This window comes from Branchiostoma belcheri, unplaced genomic scaffold (genome assembly GCF_001625305.1).
Source record: "Branchiostoma belcheri isolate BF01 breed outbred unplaced genomic scaffold, Haploidv18h27 scaffold480, whole genome shotgun sequence".
In the NCBI taxonomy this organism is placed as follows: Eukaryota; Metazoa; Chordata; class Leptocardii; order Amphioxiformes; family Branchiostomatidae; genus Branchiostoma; species Branchiostoma belcheri.
In genome coordinates this window covers 2,369-23,351 of record NW_017804110.1, presented here as the reverse complement: position 1 = coordinate 23,351, position 20,983 = coordinate 2,369, and the positions used below count along the sequence as shown (strand labels likewise).

The 20,983-nt window shown below is 40.0% G+C and overlaps 1 protein-coding gene across 1 annotated transcript; it reads right to left on the bottom strand.

Moving 5' to 3' along the window:
* Positions 1-349: 349 nt before the first annotated feature.
* On the bottom strand, positions 350-20,102 carry LOC109479418. Its single transcript, XM_019781387.1, has 9 exons — positions 19,892-20,102; positions 18,730-18,999; positions 4,566-5,096; positions 3,297-3,475; positions 2,608-2,883; positions 2,168-2,295; positions 1,739-1,838; positions 1,235-1,394; positions 350-571 (listed from the first exon to the last, which is right to left on the bottom strand). The coding sequence occupies exons 1-9, from the start codon at positions 19,992-19,994 to the stop codon at positions 477-479; spliced, it is 1,842 nt and encodes a 613-aa protein (XP_019636946.1). The 5' UTR covers positions 19,995-20,102; the 3' UTR covers positions 350-476.
* Between the last annotated feature and the right edge of the window lie 881 nt (positions 20,103-20,983).

Below are 20,983 nucleotides of genomic sequence, written 5' to 3'. Positions count from 1 at the left end.
TAAAAATCATCTAACATATCAATCCCAATCACCAGATCGTGTTTATTACATACACTTACACATGTACACACAAGCACACCATTACAACATACATTTGTATTTTTCTATCACCGTATTATGTATTAGTATGATTATGACACTAGCCTACTTACATATACGTACCATTGTTATCCATATAAATTCAACTCTCACAATTTACAGTAGTACGGTTAAATATTTAAAAAAAGCGATACAGCATGGCGTATTTAATTTGTTTTTAGCTCGGGTTATTATTCACCAAAACATTAGCTTGGAAAAATCAAAAGTGGTGTATCTCTATTTCGGAATCAAATTTGTGTATATACACCTTAAAAAAGCTTACATAATGTAGCATGATCTCATATTGCTAGCGAGAACTACCACAAGAGGTTGGAAAAATACAGACGGTTTCTTAATCTCCCTTTGACCTTCACGCTGACTTCCCAGCATGCCCAGTTCTAGCCAATCAACATGGCGGCGACGACCACTGCGCATGCTTCCACGAGGAGAGAAACCATGTCCACGGTGTGAGCTGCTGGGGACCGGTCACGAACTATGAGAGAAAAGACCCAGGTATCAGCGGAAACCTTCTAACACAGGTGTGTTTCAAGAAGAAAAATGCGACACAAATGTGAATAGCGTCTTATAAGGTGGTCAGAAACACCACAGGCGACTCAGACACACCCATTGCTACCAGCTACCTATTGGGACCAAACGCTTCCTGAACAGCCCTGTCCCAGCTATGCTGAAACCGTTGAACTCAATGTAACTCCTAACAAACCGGTTTAATAGCATTTTAGGCTACATTAACTGTTAATTATGAACGAGTCTTAAAGATCTGAGTACTAGTACCAATGAGGACATATCAAATTCTATTTTTACTGTAGCGTTTTAATCACCTTTCGATAAATTAATCTTTTTGAAAATTAGTACATTTAGTATGGCTTATTTAAGATTTTAAACAATGGTCTCTTTTTATTTCTATGTGTGTAGACAGCTGTGTGCTGCATTTGTAATCGTGATTGTAATTGTATTTTGTAACCAGACCCAACAATTCAGCCGAGTGCATTTAGGCTACCAGTGGGTCCTGGGATTTATCTGTTCAACAATAAATCAGTCTATTTATTGAAAAAAAAAACTCATACAGAAGACAACTTGCTTACAAGTACCCAGGTCATTATGCTGTATGTAGATGTATACAGAGAAATTTTCTTACCGGTTTGTTCATCTTTTAGGACGATGGGACCCTGGATCAGCCTGTAGACATCGGAGTCGTCTGCGGCCTCCCTCCTCCTCCTGCCCGCCTGACAGCCCTGCGCGCACCGGGAGTTCGGGTCCGCGGCGTTACACAGGAGGATGTCACAGTGGATGTACACCTAAGCATATAGGTACAATGTGCAAAACGTTTAAATGAAGTTTGTGTAAGACGTTTTGCTAGCTTTATTCTGGCATACAGCTACCATCCTCCCATGGCTGTTCCACCAATCAGATACTGTGCACCGTTTTTTATTGTTGCTAACAAATCACGTCGCCGCCTACGATCAAGAGGCAACGTGATTGGCTGGTTGGCTCTAATGCAGTGAGAAGGATGAATCACAGGACGGCACGCCCTAGCAGAGGACCTGACGATTGGATAATGGTACCTACATTCAATCTGGCAACAAGGAAGCCTGCTTTGTTACTAATGCGCCGGTCATATATGTACTTTTACGTGACTTACCGTGCGTGTACCGCTGGTAAAGGCGAAGGCCTGGAAACCGAACCGTTCCTGCATTGTGGACGGCGACCAATAGCGAGCCACCGTAGAGTCCTGGTCACAACTGTGAACAATTGATTGGATGAGAGGAGAAACACTGATTTAAGATACAGAAAAAAAGAAATTCATACTACAAAACTGAAAACTCGACTCTGAATCTAAAGGTCCCGGGTTCGAGTCCTGACATGCCACCGATCTTGTGCCCTTGGGAAAGGCACTTTACACGACTTTCCTCACTTAAGTGAAAATGAGTATTGTCCTGTTCCGTATTTGTCTTCTATGTTGGTGACGGTATATAATAAGTTGATAATTTGAGTGTGCCGTCCAGTGATGAAATGTTGGAATAAAAAAAAAACAAAAAAAAAAAAACTGAAAACTCAAGATAACACTCACCCGTCCCTTATGAGGTGGTACAGCACGTTGCTGTCGTCTGGCTGTTCTGTAGGCGTGGCCATGCAGCTGTCCACGAACAGCTGCAGGCTAGTGTCGTCTGATGTCACCTTCAGCTGTACGTACAGCATCTGACAGAAATACGAGTGCCCCATACCAGAGTTAAATGTCTGTGTGCGCATGTGTGTGTGTACATGTATGTGCTTGTGTGCGTGTCTGTGTGTGTATGTCAAGTTGTGTGTGTGTGTGTGTGTGTGTGTGTGTGTGCGTGTGTGTGTGTGTGTGTGTGTGTGTGCGCGCGTGCATGCGTGTTTGTGTGTGTGTGCATTTTCATAGCAAAACATTTCACAAAATAAAGAGTACTATCCCTGCTTACTTTGCTATCAATACATGGTTTTATCAAGTACTAGTTAAAATTCATATGTTTTGGGTAGCTTGAATACCTGTCCCAACTCCGCGGACATTGGATACACCGATACAGGGGACCGGAAGTTGTTACTCAGGTACAGATCCATAGAGATGATGAATTCACCCCTGCCGACGATGTATGACCGGAACACGGACAAGTTCTGGGGGTCAAAGTTGACAGTGACCGTCTTTCGGCGCGGCAGACGACACTCCACGCTGATCTCTGTGAAGTGATGACGAGTGATTATCATACTGGAAGCGTTGACTTTGATGGTCAGGGTGTTTCTGTAGATGATGTAATCTTCTGTGTCCTTTTGAAAAGAAAACAACATAACGTTATGTTGCTACGCTGAAAGATGAATCTACAGTTGTTTCAGTTGTTTTAGTAGCATAGCTTTATATTTTCATAATGTAAACTATATAGTTTATATATAAATCTAGCATGTGTAATAATATATTTATGCTTAGGTTTGTCTCCTTTTGTTTATAATTACTATCAACACTATTGGTAATAGCATTTTCTTTTTAGGCTCTTTCAGTTGCAAAATTACAGCTGCATCTAGCGTATGTGGGCAAAAACTTGCAACAAAGATCAATTATTTTATATCATTTTTATTAAAAAGATACATGTATTAAACAACAGTAAAACTCATATAACCTCTATCATTAGATTTGAAGACATTTTCTTGGGACATTTTGATGTTTTAACTTAACGTTGACAAACCTGTCGGCTTGTTCCGCATGCCGTGAGCGGTGCATCGATGTAGATATGGGTGGAGTTCTGATCAGCACTGCAAGGTGGCGCTGCTAGCTGGACGTCTTCCAGCTGAATGGAGTTGTTTTCAGGGCGGGAGAAACTGACCCGGATGTAGTTGGATGTGCAGGTCACTTGAGCTCTGATGGCTGAGAGATAAAATTTTATCGAATAGGAAAAAAAAACCTATACATAGTATAAAAGCTATAGGTATGATTATGAATAAGCAAATTTAATTGAGTTGTAAAATATAAACAACGAATTTACATGGGAAGGTTTAAAAATTACGCAAAAGAGTAAACAAAGCTTTATTCAAAGTCTCATTCATGTGTTTTTTCGTTACATTGCGACCCATGCATTAATGCCTGTTGTTCAAGACCGATTTTCTAATATTCCTAGAGTAAATCTATTCACCAGTTTCCCATCCCCAGAATGCAATGCGAAAACAGGGGTCTAAACTCATTTGCATAGGACAGGGCGACATCGGAATGATCCTGGTGACGTTAAACAGTTTGTTTTTCACAGTGTTTTGAGGTGTTGGGGCATTTTGTGCTCAACATTAATTAGATTACTATGGGCGAATCTGACAACAAATAGACAATTCAGTTTTTGTGTTCTTTTCAACATGGAACATGTGGTTTGTAACGTTGCAGCATCAGTATAGCGTTACCACTGTAACGTTACATACCAAATATTAAAAAAAATTCATTCTCTATTTGTTGTCAGATTTAACCCATAGTGATTTAAATAATTAATCAAAGGAACATACAAGGTAAGAAATAAGATGAAAGATCGTTTCAGGTTTAAAAGTTTTGCAGACATGTCATCTTACCTGAAAGTAGGGAGTGTGATATTCATACTACTAGTATCGTAAAGAATCATTACAATATTAAAGGTCACCCACGAATACGACAATAGCTTTGATTCATGTTTCATGTCCACAACAAAATGATAAGCGTACATGTAGTGACCAGAAAATAGTTTTTATTTGTGATATTGTGATTTTTTTTTGTTAGGAGGTGTTCACGTAAAATGGGCCTGAAAACCCGGTTTGGCTCTGATTGCGGGTGACCCCAGATCGAACGCCGTTCGGTTCGAATGACGTCATATCGAACACCGTTCGAATGACGTCATATCGAACACGATTAGGGTTCTAAAGCAGGTGGGGACATTGGGGCCCGAATTTTACCACCATGATATGCTTTATCATGTTACAGTATTTAAACAGGAACTTCTTACCTGGAGAGTCATCATGTTTCGGTTGTCCTGCACAAGCCAGGCACATAGCATTACTATAGTGTAGACGGCCATCGCTGCATTCAAAGTCAACAGGCGTGCAGGGTCCCCTAACTATACGGTCCACAGCATCATGTAAAGAAGACGCATGGATTTGTCCGGCTCTGGGCACAATAAACTTAGGGGCTGTAGATGAGTACGTTGTTACGTTTTCAACATCCATATAGTAGTAACTCAGGTAATAAAATTCCACTGGGTGCCAAAAATTTCTGAGATCCCTAGATCTAGAGATGGTGCCGTTTGACAATCTGTAGGCTCCCGTCGCAAGTACCCCCGAAAACCCCAGATTTCTGCATGCAAGATCCGCCAAAGGCACCCGTTTAGTCTCCACGAGATACGCAACATCCCATCCCCGCACAGGTCCCCACTGTTGGGTGACGTTATCGTACAACTCCACACAGCCGTAAAACTCTCCCCCCACCAGCCGGATTCCGTTGGACTCGTCTGTTACCATGGTAGCGTTGTTCAACCGACCTGAGATGCACAGAAAATAGAAAAAAACTAGATATGACCAGAAAAAAATTATTAAAAAGCATACATGGAAATATATGCCCACGCATAAATATAGCTGCGGGAAGTTGGTGTTAGTGAATATCATATGTTTGCTAGGATATGTTGGCTATGTAGTTTTTTTTTTTTAAATTTCGGCGCATGCACATGTATTAATACGGTATCTACCCTTCTTTCTTTGTTTCTTTCTTTCTTTGGTAGTTTGGTAACACTGCAGGCCTGGTTCTGGTTATTATGGGTTCACCACACCACGAAGTGGTGGTGAACCCATATTGCTTTTTCTTATGTTTCTTCTCCTCCTTCTCCTCCTTCTCCTGCCATATCTTTAAATGGATTCAGCTTCTTCATTTTAGGGCCTAAGGTCCTGAAATTTGGTATGGAGGTACAGTGGGCAAATACCCCTAGGCGTTTTTTAAATTTTTGTGATACAGGCTTTTAGAATGGTTTTATTTGAGTTTTTTGGCTGTGTTATAGCAAATGTATTACTGTGTTAGTGTGCCGTGTTTACCACGTCTGGGCATGAGTCATCACAATGGAATGCAGGGCATCAACCAATAGGCATGCAGCTTTCCTCTATACTTCTTGCTGATTGGCTGTTGGGATTTAACTTGATTAACACCCGCACAGAGCATTTCCACCTGCACAGAGCATTTCTTGCTGATTGGCTGTTGGGATTTAACTTGATTAACACCTGCACAGAGCATTTCCATACTGACAGTATGTCTTTATTCAAGTGTTTTGGTAGGTATTTCAAGCTTTTCTGCTCCAGCATTGGAATGCGGGGCATGAACGTTTTTTATTTTATTTTGAAAATCAACAGTTTGCATTATGCAATTAAAAATCCTAACCAATAAAAGTTGGGAGGAATAGCTATCCAACTGTTGTTTTAGTTGTATGTTACTTCATATTATAGTTATATCAATGTAAACAGGGTTCTAGCTAGCGCTAAGTAGCGTCGGTGCCCGCGACGCTAAAATTTTGACCCGCTACGCCAATATATTTTCCCCCGCTACGCTAATTTTCAGTACAACGTAGCGGCATTGTGACTGCATTTCTTTGTTCAAAAATGCCAGATCAAATGTAAAAATGTTTTTTTAGCAAAGTAACGCACGTGGCGGCCCTCCCAGGAGAATGGGGCGTGCCTAGGCGGGGCCTTGGCTTCTTTACAACTTGTGTTGCCGCCCTTCTGTGAGTGACAGCGGCAGTCTCTTGACGCCCAGACACTGGCGTCAGGGTGTCTAGCCCAGTCTGTAGAAGGGATGTTCCGCCCCCTTCATAGTGTCGGCTTTCCCTCTGGGACGCCATATATGGGCTGGCCTATTTAACAATTCCCACGCCACGATGTATGTAGCACAAATATGTTTCCTCCCGTGTTCAACAGATCTCTCCTTGTAACTCTGGACATAAACACCTTCCACTAAATTGCATTAATTCTATATCTTGCCAAGGTGAAAAAAATACAAAGAGTTACAATGTACTTAGTCACCAGCCTAATAATTAAAGTGCTTTACAGTTCCAGCCGGCTCCCGAAAAGGGGAGGGGCCTCTAAAGCCCACAGCGGCAAACTTGCGTTGGTTGAAAATTTGCCACTTTAGTAAACTAAACAAGGGAGTTCACCCCTTGGATCCGTTCATAGTTTAAACAAGTAAATACAAATTATTGCTCTCTTGTCTTTTGCCGTTTTTCTTTACGGGCGTTTGTGATCTTTGTGACACGTGGGTTTTCCTGCCACATATGCGTCAGTGCTGGTGCCATGCCGATTTCATGCTCTTAGCTACTGTGCGATCTATGTCGACATACTGGGTGTGCCTGTAATCATGTCAGCATCAAAGCTTGGCAATAACAACAAAGCCACGTGTTGAATCACGTCAAATTTCGGCCCAGTTTTGCAGAACAGAAATGGCACAAAGGAGATTAAAAGTGCCTCATAATGAGACACTATTAGCAGGCAAAACAGACGTATTTCTTATATTATTTATAGTTACTTTTTTTGCATGTAGAATATTACAACTTTGCACACCAGATGCTATGTTTAACATTTAATTTATCTCAGAGTCTGTTCTTGGTTGTGTCTGATTTGGAGTATCTTCTCTATTTTGTGAAGATTCCAAGCTGTAAAAATATAAAAATTACTAATCAAGGATACATTGTACATACCTTAGAAATGACATTTTTTCCCTTTGGGTATCCCTCAAATGGCTGCTTTTTAAGCTTAAATTTTTAAAAGCTCCGCACCGCGGAAGGGGGGGCACATCCCCCCTTCCGCCCCATCCCCCCTCTCGGTCGCTTCGCTCCCTCGACGTGCGTCAGGTACCACTACGCTAGAATAAAATCCTAGCTAGAACCCTGGTAAATCATTGTTTTCCCTTGTGTTTCTCATTCTTTCCCTGCCATGTGGTAAAATGTGGTGAACCCATCGCTGTATTTGCTCCAAAGCAAATATTGGCCTTTCTAGTCTTTTCCTAAACTTTCTACATGCCAATAGTGACAATCCAAATGTACATGTGTATGTAGTATAGCATAGCTAGATTTGAATCAAAGGCCTTATTATCACTTCTTTCAAAGAAAAAAAAAACATTTTTTTGCATACGATTTTGTTGTGCAAAATCACAACGGCGGCAATCGACAGCATTTTATAAAAGCACTTGTTTCAGTTGTGCACTGTACTTCCTCTGCTACACAACTGAGTCTGCTAGAACTTTAGCCAAACTGTACAATTATAATTTACTAGATCAACCCATAACTGTTTGTGACTTTTGTTCTGTTATTTACATAATGTACCTGTCAGCAGTTGTTAGATTTAAATCGTCTACACTGTGTAAAAGAACTCAAGTTCATAATGGTCATTGTTGCCCATGAAATTCCAACAACTCTATGGTACACTACACAATTCTTGTATGTATGGAAAAGACTGTCAACAAAATCATGATTTCACAATATATTCACCCCATGAACACATTTGGAAAGTTAGATATACCACTAGAAATGTACCATTTGCAAGCAAATGCAATATGTTTACCTCAGGGTGGTCTTGCCTACGATTTAACGTTATACCTTTATTGGGAAAGGATGGGTAGAAGGATATTTTGCTTATATTACTGACTTTGATGTAATGTTACTATATAGAGTAACATTAACTTTATAACTGGGGGATTTGAATGTTTTTGCCCTTGTAAGGCTAAGGACGAAGTTTAAAATCTACCCGTCTGCCACTCAAATATCATTACCATTGACTAGTCTTTAAGCGTCATGTATAGATATAATTATTATACAATTAATTATATCTCTTATCTCTTATTTTAAGAGATATAATTAATTGTAATGTCACATACCACAGTACCACTGATTCACTCAGCACACTCTCCCACTATATTTGAAATTTGGCCACAGCATGTAAACTTAATTATTGACATCCTCTGCAGACTCCAAGTAAACTTCAAATCTTTCTGACAGCTTTAATTAAAATGACTTTGTTGCGCTCATCTCACAACCTTATTACATTTTTGTAAATAGAAAGTAGGACATAGGCTGAAATAATAATGATGATAAGTTTATTATTATTACATGACAGAAGGCTAATTGTGAGTACGTATATCATATACATATGATGATATCTTTATACTACAGTACGATATATATCAAGCCAGTTTTGTTGGGTTTTACTTGTTCTTTTGATTGCCGAGCCAGTGAATTTACCCACTTCTAAAAAAGTGTTCTTTGAAATCAATCAATAAAAAATTAATGAAAATCTTTGAAATCAATGATAATGAAAATCTACAGTTGTGTAAAATTTTGACAACTACACACTCTATAAAACCAGACATACAATCTTAAAAAGCTATAACTGTGTTACATGACTTACATATATTATGCAACTTAACATACATAATAAATATTTACTGGCCAAATTGGAGATATAATGTTTTTCCAGAAATAGTTGCGATGTGCTGTATCCTTCTAGTGGATGGTCGGGTTCATCTCTGCTAAGTTCCTCTCCAGTTTCTCATAGACCAAGTACTTTTTTTCTGTCCTAGATAGGTCCAATCTAGAGCATACAAACGATTTCAAAAGTGAGCAGAGACTGATAATGTCTGCATATATATAACCGCTGAAAAATAATTCGCAAGCGCGAGATTCGGCGGGCACAGATTGAAAATAAAACAAGAGTTCTGAGATCTCATACCTCCATGAAATATGGGCTTGACGTGTCAATGTAAATTTCCTCTTTATTTATGCAAATGACCTCCACATTAACATAATAAATGCATCGTGATGTTAACTTTTGATTAACTTACACATGTACCAAGTATGAAATCCCCATCATTCACCCTTAGAATTTTCGTATTTATTTTGCAAATGAGGTCATAATTTGCATAATTGGTATCTGTTGATGTTCCATCTGCCAAAGATTACATACGTTACATGTATGAAAGTACTAAAATGTAAAACACTGTAATTATAGAATTTCCTTATTAATTATGCAAATGAAGACCTCATTAGCATAATTTGCATTTAATTATGTACATCTCTCTCTTAGCTACCTACCTACCAAACATGATGAAAATACATTGTTCCTATCTGGACTTATTGGCTTTTCAAGATTTCCCCCCGAAAGTCCCCTGCAGTTCCAGAACAAGCTGCTAGGGGGACCAAACCCACACCACTTATTCCTGACAGGACAATCTATCTTCTTACTTACATCTTACATCATCCCCAGGTAGGCTTAGTGCCTGTCAGCTCAGAGCGTCGTTTCCATTCCTTCCGGTCTAGGAAGACTCCTTCCTCTTCTAGCCTTTCTAACCTCCCAATCCTGCGGTGTGTCAGCATTTCTTGCACAGTCTATCAGTCACTCAAAAATCAAGACCATAGCATGTTCAGGACAAAAGATACAAAAACCGGAAGTTCTGCTGCAATACCAAGGTCATCCACCAGGAGGCCCATATTTAACCTTGACCTTTGGCTTCCTAAGACCTACCAGCATACTAAATATAATCACAATCCATAAAGGCGTTATGGAGTTATGCTGACTACAAATGTGCGGAAACACAAACACGCACACACACACAGACACACACACACACACACAGACGCGCCAAAAACAATTCCTCCATTTTCATGGAGGTAATAATGAAGACGTGAATTTAGTGAAACCATGCGTTCTCATATTCCGTTTTATATATTGAAGCCCCAACACTATTTCTTCTGTCAAATTCCTATATGCAATTATCATATAGCCCGGTGACGTTGACCAATCAGAAGGCTCCATTCCACATTCTTTATGACGCCGTAATGTCACAAATAGAGTCAAAATCGGGTATTTATTCATCCCAATCCACACATTAAACAACCCAATAATTACCCGCATATGACCTCATGATCAGGTGACCCAATAGAACACGGCTCTAGTTCTAAAAAATCCAAAAATAACTTGAGTTGTGTTCCAATGACCTCGGGTGATTCCCATAAGAACACCTGTTCCCTGTCTGTGACCCAGATAGAAGACATAGAACGTGAACTCTACCCAGTGACCTCAGGTGACTCCAGATGGAACTATGTTCTATCCAGCATGTGCAACGGGTAAATTGTACATTGTGTCACTTACTGCATCAGTTTGGATAGGCTATCGTGTAAGCTATATGATAATAGCGTTAAAGCCACCTCATAAAGCCACCTAGTTCGCTGCGCTCACTTGGTGGCTTTATTCGGTGGTTATAGCAACTGACAAGGTTTTATTACACCATATTCACCTCGGGGCGGGTCATTAACCCTTAATAATCCTTATTATGTTTAAAGAGAGAACTTCACGGGATATATGCATCATCGGGCTGCGGAATTTTTTCGGATTTTTCGGAATAGGCGTCCGGATAAATTCCGCGAGATATATTCGCGTCCTGCGTACCGCGGAACAAAAAAACTTGGTGCGAGATCTCCAAGTCTATCGCGGGTCCTATCACCGATGGCGGCGTGCCAATTGTTATGGCTTCACAACACCACAAAGTGGCCATATTGCTTTTGGTGATGATTCTTCTCCTCCTTCTTCGCCTCCTTCTCCTCCTGTCATTTCTTTAAATGGATTCAGCTTCTTCATTTTGGGGCCTAAGGACCTGAAATTTGGTATGTAGGTACAGTGGACAAATACCCCCAGGAATTGTTTTTAATTATTGTGATACAGGCTTTTAGAATGGTTTTATTTGAGATTTTTGGCTGTGTTATGGCAAATGTATTACTGTGTTAGTGTGCAGTGTTTACCACGTTTGGGCATGAGTCATCACAATGGAATGCAGGGCATCAACCAATAGGCATGCAGCTTTCCTCTATTCTCCTTGCTGATTGGCTGTTGGGATTTAACTGGGATAACTTAATTAATACCTGCTCAGAGCCATGCCATACTGACAGTATGTCTGTATTTAAGTGTTTGGTAGGTATTTCAAGCTTTCCTGCTCCAGCATTGGAATGCGGGGCATGAACGTTTTTTTTTTTTGAAAATCAACAGTTGGCATTATACAATTAAAAATCCTAGCCAATAATGTAGGGAGTAGGTATCCAGCTGTGGTAGTCTTAGTTGTATTTTACTTTATACTATAGTTTTATCAATGTAAAGCATTATTTTCCCTTGTGTTTCTCCTTCTTTCCCTGCCATGTCGTAAACTGTGGTGAAACTGTGGTATTTGCTCCAAAGCAAATGTCGGCCTTTCTAGTTTTTTTTTTACGTCCTGTTGGGCGATCTGGGCAGGGCCAATTGAGCACCCTGACGTCATAACGTCAGTTAACTTGGCTATAATTTTTATTAACCGGTGGTGAAGCACAGGAGTGTATGAAAATATTAAAAAAATATATATGTATTAAGAAATATAAATAATGCGTCCCTCATGTGGCCATATTTGAACTGCTACATTATTTACAAAGCTATCGTGCAGCGAAAATCTCACGAAAATCTGTAAGAAAATACTAGCCGGAATGAAGTTGTAATGATCCCTTCGTCTCCGGTGAATTTTTCGGCAAGTTATAAACCATCAAATAAAATAACAACCGGCTGGAGTTGTTGTGTTTCATTGTGACATCTTGTAGTTGTTGAAGTCTCTGTATTACGAAAATTAGGAAAGATTGCCCATCAAAATCCCTGGGCGCGCGTCTCACCCCTCCCCAAACACGTGTACACATATAATTAAAACACTTGCATCAATAACGATTCACGTACGTATTACCCTGAAAGCAAGTACAAATGTACTTCCACACGGATGACAAAGTTTCTTCCGGTGGGAAAGGCATTCTAGTTCTCGATGTCACTTGAGAAAAACGTCGTTTTGGGCTCAAATCGGGATGAGAAAAATACAATGCCGCGTGTAGGGCTGAGGTACATGTACTCTCTAAGCAGAGGTAGGGTTTTGGGGTATTTTTAGCGTGTTTTTAAGCTTTTTTAACGGGGTTTCTCTTTTGCACTGAAGTTTTTTGGGTTTGGTGGGGAAAAAACTTCAGTGCAAAAGAGAAACCCCGATAAAAAAGCCTAAAAACACGCTAAAAATACCCCAAAATCCTACGTTACGACGGCCCTATGTTACGACAGCCCTATATTACGACAGCCCTATGTTACGACAGCCCTATGTTACGACAGCCCTATGCTTTGACGCCCCTTTTTTCAACGCGATTATGGCTATGTTCAGACACCAAATGATAAATTGTAAATGTATTGAGTGTAATAATCTCGAAAAAAAATTTCACTTAATATATATTGTCACTTAAAGAAAAAAAAATATCAATAGTTTTCTTGTAGGATCGTTTAATGGGAATATTTCAACACTGTGGCGGGTTTACCTGAACACTCCCGAAGGATCTCATGACAATGCACAAATCAACAAACTATGTGAGATAAAACAAGTTTGAAATCAACACTTTGGCGGGTTTACCTTACATTTGTCACAACAGCCCAAAGGCCCGTCACACAGCGCGTCGGGAGCCCGTCATGGAGCCCGCCCGAGAGCTCTTCGGATACGCCGCCAGAATGCCGTCAGAAACACACGGACGGCCGTTTCGAACGGTGTACAAGCTGTTTGAGGCGTCCTGGACCGTTTTTTTTTGCCTTTTTCAATATACCCGTTTACCACCAGGGACGGGCAGCCGTCCCAAACGGTCAGTCACCCCAAAAGAGTATCTAAACGGGCGTTTCTCGGTCGGGGGCCGCTTTAAAATTTTTTACAGAGGCAGCTCCGTTGAAAAAAGTGTCAAAAACGATATTTTTCGACACCAAAATTCAGATTTCACTACGGTTTCTACGCGAATTGGCCTGGAGATGTCCACTGGATACCAAAATCGTAAAAGAAACTCCGTTCCAAAACCTTAATTTAGCGTGATGTCGGAAGCAAAGACCATGCATGTTAGGGGCGAATATAGTGTTGAACCTGTTTCCCATGATGTAGAAATCCGATTTTACCCTATATCTAGACTGGCCATGGGTAACATAGAGCCTTTTTACAAAACAGCGGGCCGGGCATACATGTATGTGTTGTAAATTCTTGTTGATAGGTTATTACCTTCGCCAAGAAGGTTATGTTTTCGGTAGCGTTTGTGTGTATGTATGTTTGTGGTTTAGCACGATAACTCAAGAACCTTTAAATGGATTGTTATGAAACTTGGTAGGTGGGTAGGTCTAATGAGACCTAAAAATGATTAGATTTTGGGCATCCTGGCGGCTTTCTTAGGTACTGCAGTAGAACTTCCGGTTTTGATATCTCGTGATCTGGACATGCTAGGGTCACGAATTTTGGGTGGTAAATAGCCCTTTAGCTAGGAAAGAAGTGACATGAGTTTGGGCCCCCTAGCGGCCTGTTCTGGAACTGCAGGAGCTTTAGTTGAAAAAATTTCGAAGGAGAATAACTCGAGAATGGGTTGACGAATTGTCGTGATTTTTGGTGTGTGAGTAGCTAAAGTGATGCTTGACATAATTAAATGACAATTATGCAAATCAGGAGCTAATTTGCATAATTAATGAGGAAATTCTTTAAATCTGATTTGTTCAATAGTAAAACAATAAAACACATGTGACATGTAATTGGGAACGAAGAAAAACATATGAGGATATAGATCATGTAACTGAAGACCTAATTTGCATAATTAATGGAAAATTCTCGAATTTCACACTTCCACATTTGGAAGTTATGTACAGGTGAACAACAATAAACAGAATTTATTCAAATCATGACCTCATTTGCATAATTTATGAGGAATTGCTAGAATAGCCTTTTATGTTAAGATAAGGCTGTCATTGGGTGGATAATATGATCAACTGATGTAATCCATGCAAATGAGGCTCTAATTTGTGAAGATTGTATAATTTGTCAACCGAACTCTTGTTTAATTTTTTATAACTTCTTGCTCAGCTCTTTGTAAACAATAATTGTAAAATACTTTGATTATTTTATATGAGGTATGGAAAAATCTCGAGCTTTTTGTATTAGCAATTTTATGTTAACTTTTAACCCTATGTAGACGGGGGGGGGCCTAAAAGTCGCCCGCGCCAACTTTGATGTCGGATAGCGTCCGAACGACTTGCACTAGAACCACCAAACTTAGTGACTTTTCATAAAATATTGTTGGCAACAATTTTGTATCAGTACAATGAGGTAATTATTTTTGTGTTGCCATGGCAACGGGTTTTTGACGGGCATTTTTGGCTAAATTTAGTAATTTTCGTTTTAGCAATGGAATTTTCTGGGTTTATGTAAAGTTACACATACTTTATAATATCAATAATATCTCATATGATTTTATGTAAATTTCGTCAGTAAATATGCATAATTTATGCTAATTTGATGACGTCATTGGCCAAAATCAAAGAAGGCGGACAACATCATTACACACGGTATAAACAGGTTATTTTCCTTAAAATTTCATCATTGCTTCCATTTCTTTTTACAAAAAAGAAATGGAACGTCTTAAGACGTTCATTTGAACGTCTTAAGTCTATATTTAATGTATTTTAGCCTTTATTTTGGAACAAAAAAATGTCAAAATTCGAGTTTTATAATCCAAGATGGCGGATAGCTTAAATATGCATGACGTCATTTTATGCCGTCACTGGTGTGGGCAACATAAGTCTTAGTACACCCTAATATTCTATTATGAACACTTTTTGTTAAAGTCACGTTGGTTACCATTGAGCAACCTATCTATACAGTTTTTGCCAATAAAATTACATTAATGACGTCATAATGACGTCATATTACGTCATAACGACATCAAAATTGCATTTATAATAAATTTTTAAATTTTTACTAGTACACCATCCTTTGGAAATTTGGTGGTCATACGATATACTGTTCACGAGTTCTGAGGGGGGGAGGCGAATGATCCCCCCCCCGTCCCACGAAGCCCAAAAAAGCCCGGTCTGGATAGGGTTAACATCTAGATATTTTGTTCAAGAAATCCGAATTAGCGGTCTGTGACGCTGTTTCCGGACGGATTGTTGGGAGTGCCGTGTGCCACGCTCTGTCGATCCCGGCCCGCGGCCGAGAATATCAACAGCCGAGTTTTTCCGAGTTTCTATTCCCTGCTCCTGCGTTACATAACGTATGTTTGTCGTAACATAGGGCTGTCGTAATATAGAGCCGACCCCTCCGCGGTTGAGGCGAAATATCGCTACAATCGTCTGGCGGTCAAAGTTTGACTGAGTTTGAAATCTTAAAGCCCAGCCAGTGGGCGGGTCCCCGTCTGTGCGCTTTGATTGGGCGGGTCTGCTAGCTATGCTGCATACGTGCTGTTTCTATGGCAACGTGGCCAGTCACAGTAACACGAAATGTAGCAATATTCTTGATCGGCGTAAACAAAGGCAATGGGCGTTAGAACATTTGAGTATTATGCTTCGCCCCTTCTTTTGTATAATATTTAATCTCTCTTTCGCAACTCCGTGCGTCGACCTCCCCTATCTAGGAGAAAAATAAAGCTTAAGAACATCTCGAGTGGCGACATGGCACGTGGATTTTTATGTTTTCAGTAGCGTTTGTCTGTTTGTCCGTCCGTTTATTTGTGAACAGCATAAATCTAGAAGCTTAATATGCATTGTCATGAAACTTTGTAGGTGGGTAGGCAGCAGAACTTCCGGTTTTGATATCTCGCGATCTGGACATGCTAGGGTGACGAATTTTGGTTAGTAGATAGCTCTTGGGGCAGGAAAGAATTGACGTCAGTTTGGACCCCCTAGCGGCTTGTTCTGGAACTGCAGGACCATTTATTAAAAAAACTTCGAAGGATGATAACTCAAGAACGGTTTGACAGATTGTCGTGTTTTTTTGGTATGTGGGTAGCTGAAGTGATGCTTGACATAATAAGATGACAATTATGCAAATAAGGAGCTAATTTGCATAATTATTAAGGAAATTCTATAAATTTGCTTCGTTTGATGATAGGACTATGAAACACATGTGCGATGTAATTGAGAAGGAGAAAAGCATCTGAGGATATAGATTATGTAAATGAAGACCTATTTTGCATAAATAATGGAAAATTGCTTTAATTTTATAGTTGTAACTGCTGAGAATGTCATACCGCATCTGAAAGTTAAGTGAAGGTGAACAGCAATAAACATAATTTATTAAAATCATGATTTCATTTGCATAACTTATGAGGAAGTGCTAGATTAGCCTTTTTTCTTAAGATAAGGCTGTCGTTGGGTGGAGAATATGATCAACTGATACAGTCCATGCAAATGAGGCTCTTATTTGCAAAATCAATGATTAAGATTGCATAATTCGTCAACCAGAAGGGTTAACATCATTTGGCGAAAGTATGAGATCGTGGAACTCTTTTTTTATTCTGTTTTCTTTAACCAGGGTGACCCTCTCAGTGGCTACGCACTGCTTTTCAGCGGGGCCCTGGATGTGTTAGATTTTATATCTGAGATAGCGCGGGTCGGGTGACATCCAACGCAGTACTTAAAATTAGGCCACAGCAAGTAAATTTTATGGATGACATCCGCGCGCGCACTAATTTTCGCCTGATTTTGAAAAAAAAAACAAGAGATTTTGTTGCCTTCTGACAGTGGTCAACTTGCCGAAATGGGCAAAGATGTCTGTTGCCATGCCGGAAGGTGGGTGGCAGATAACTAGGAAAAGAGGAGACAAGAAAAGGCTCTGATTTTATGTTTTGTTTCTTACTTTGATGCAGTGATATGTGATGCTGGTTGTGTATATGTGATGTTCCTATACTGAATCAAAACCATTTGTACAATGATTGAGTCAAAATTTTACATCGTAGGAACCTTGTTTTTTTCGGCCCGCCTTGTTTTTTTTCGCCCGCTCGCATTATATTTAGAGTCTGCGGAGGATGTCATCCATAAAATTTACTTGCTGTGGCCTTAGCGGGCCGTCCACATCGCAAGGTCAGACAGAAATTCTGGTACCAAGAAGGTTGTATTATCGTTCTAAACATTATCAAGCCACCAGATTTGCCCATATTAGGAAAAAAAATGTTTGATTAAAACACTATTCGTTTGTGCTACTGTTATTATTACGCATTGCAAACATACATGCGCTGCACCGTCTGTCTGTAAAAATCTTAGTCGACGTAGTGCCCGAAAAATCCCGCGGGATATCCCGATAAATTCGGATTTGATGATCCCATGAACTGTTCTGTATTATCCCGAAAAAGATTGAAACTGTCTGACAAAACGACAAAATGAAATGTTATATCATGAGTCATAAACGTAAACAAACGACCCCCCCACCCCCCACCTCGTGTACACTAAACGACACCCAGTAGATTTCTAGCGGGGACCAATCATAGGGCTACTGACAGGTCACCGACTAGCAGCTATAAGCACCTTGTTTCATGTAAATGCCATCGACGCAACCCAAGCGCGTTGCTTGTTTACTTCAGAACTATTATAAACATGTAGTGATCTGTATTTTAACCCCATGGTACTAACAAGGGCTGCATCTAACCTCCACAATCACTTTGTAAAATCTACTTTGCTGAACAAATAGAAATGGGACTGTAGACAACAACTTGAACAAACCAACAAAGACAACAGCACCAGACCAAAAAAATAAATGTAAAGCGTTGGAAAAAAATGAAACAGACTTACAAACGGATTGCTCTGCTTGGAGAATACCGCAACAAGTTCAAGCGCTCACAACAACTTTATTTACTTAACAGCCATAATGAAATCTATTTCTCCCTTCTCATTACTTTCAACTAAGCTTAAGTTGATGAAGCATTTCTTTTTTGTGTAGCATGTGCTATCATCAAAATCGTCACAGTGCTGCGGGTTTCAAAATTACTATTTTTCATCTACATGTATATATGAAGAGTTACATACATATATTGCTGTAATCAGATTGAAGTGATCAGATGTGTTTTCTTCTTTAAGTGGTCTCGTACCAATTTCATCAACTTGGGTTATATCATTTCAACAACTTCTACCTCAATAACGACAGTAAAACCTTCGTCAGCCGAAATGTCAGCTTTTTTTTAAAGCACTTGTTTACCTCCATGCCACTTTAAATAAAGCAAATTACGACATGAGTCCCCACTGGATCGATCGTAAAATTAGTTAAATATTTTAAAAATCATTTTTTGAGTCACAAAAAGTATTTTAAAGACTTACCCAAACACACTGGCTGTGTTCCCAACCAGGTCCTGTTGTCTCGATTGCAGTAGTAGTCACCTTCCATAATGTACTCGTAAAAGTACCCCCCGGTAACAGAAAACGGAGGTCCGACTAAGAATTCTGCTTCGTTTGGGCACGTAACGTTGCATCGTCCAAGGAATTCCCACCCGCTCAGACCACTCTTCCTTATCTCGTGATATGTGTAGTCACAGTCCACCCTGACGCCATCGGTGGTATCCCATGGGAAGTCCCCACATGGCCTGGGGTCTAAATTGAAATATAAGACATATCTTTACTTCATGATTCACTCAAATGTTTATGAATGGTTTATTTATTTCAAAACCAATGTCACAAACATCGCAGCCGGAGCGGCGTTAAGACATTCACGTAATTAGAGTAAAGATATGATGACAACATATTTACATAAACATGCATTTAAAATTCGAATACAGACTTGAATAAAACGTATTTACAAAAACATGCAATATATTTATATAGATCTACGTGCGGAGTAAAAAAAAAAGTCCTATACAGCATTGTATTTGTTTAGGGCTACTGTACAGCCAGTGAGGACAGATGTTTGCCGATGTTAGACTTGTTTATACCCATATGGGAAACAATCACGCGGTAGCTTGTTCCATAGTAATGTTGTTCTAGAAAAGAAGCTTTCAGCGCGGAACTTCCTATTGAGAGGTGATGAATGGAGGAGGAAAGGGTGATTTGCTTCAGTGGAAGTGGCAAGACGTGTCCGTGCTGAGAATGTTCGAAGTGGGGTCACTAGCTAGTGAAGTTCTGCGGTAATCTCTAAGCAGATCTTTCGGTTGGGTGGTAAAAGAGCGTATCCATTGGCCGTCCAGTATCCATTTCCAAACCAAAGGCTAATGGACAGTCCTCTGGCCTATGGATACTGTCTTGCCACCGAAAGATCTGCTTGGAGATTAGTTCCGCGGGGCATTTACCGTGGATACATCAATAAAATAACTCCACATCTTTCTAATACCATTATTACTCAATTAGAGTTTAAGCCTATGTCAAGCACATCTGATGAGATTGTGAACTTCATTTTGCAATATTCCTTAAAAAGGATGGGACGTTAGATCTTGTATGGTTTGCACCTTCTTGGTTCAGTGAACAAAGAAAATCCAACACAAACACTCACCTTCAGTAGTCGTTATCGGGCTATTTTCGGTAGTTTGGCCACGGCTTTCCTCGGACCAGACCAGAAGCGTGGCCAAGAAAAGAAGAAAGATCCCCTTTCCCATGTTATCTATACCTGGAACACTTCACTACCTTGTGTAAAAAGACTTAAGACCAGTTTTAAACGAGCACGAAAACAAAGACGTCGACAGCCTAACGCCACAGTTCCGTCAGTAACTTTTGTAACTCGACTTCTCTGCGCATGGTGCCTTCAGTAACTCGACTCCTCTGCGCATGGTGCGAAAAAATTCCAAGTTGAAAACAAAATACCTTAACGCTTCACCTTACCAGCTAGGTGAAACATCCATTGTCTGTCTGACACGCTAACCAGTCTGTGACTCAGGCAAGTATGACTGAAACGTAAATAACAAGAAACATAGAGTACCGGGCCTTCCAAATTAAGCCAACCAAGACATCAAAGTTGGCACGGGCACTTTTAACCCCCCCCCGCCCGGTCTAGATAGGGTTAAAAAAAATTGTCAAATCCCCCCCGCCCCCGAGTTTACACAGGGTACACATCATGCTGACGTGTTGATACATGACCACCAGCTGTTTTCTTGGGGTAAGGTTGGCAAGAATGCAGCCCCTGTCATGGATAAACAGTGGAACGGGTTCGTTGACGGTGACTAAGATTAGACAAGGCTCCAGGTAATGCCGTCACGTCAGGGGAAAAGAATGCGCCTCACCAATAGGTCAAACACCTGTTCTTGTGTTGTGGGTATCAAAATATATCCATACATGCCGCACACGAATCGTACTCTCTAGCAGACCAGAAAAGGGACTTTTGTCCACGATTTATTTTGGATGGACATTTTTTTTTATTTTAAATATGTCTTCCAAATTTTGCTCAGAAAGACCATATTACTACAAAACAAAGTGAGATGTAAAGATGATGAGTCAGATTAATTTTAACATACAATGGCTAGATCCTAACCCGTTTTCGGTCCAACCAACTCTTTTGTTGAATAAACGTAGCATTAGCAATTCGACAACATAATCAATCTATATCCAATTTTACATTGCAGACAATAACACCCCCATGAAACTCCTTCCT

Bases quoted from the DNA above. Each gene is read 5' to 3' on its own strand.
- LOC109479418 (XM_019781387.1), bottom strand. From the start codon at position 19,994: ATGGGAAAGGGGATCTTTCTTCTTTTCTTGGCCACGCTTCTGGTCTGG. The intron at 3,476-4,565 runs GTAAGAAGTTCC...TTTATCTCTCAG, and splicing joins GAAACATGATGACTCTCCAG to CCATCAGAGCTCAAGTGACC. The intron at 572-1,234 runs GTAAGAAAATTT...TTTCTCTCATAG, and splicing joins CCTAAAAGATGAACAAACCG to TTCGTGACCGGTCCCCAGCA.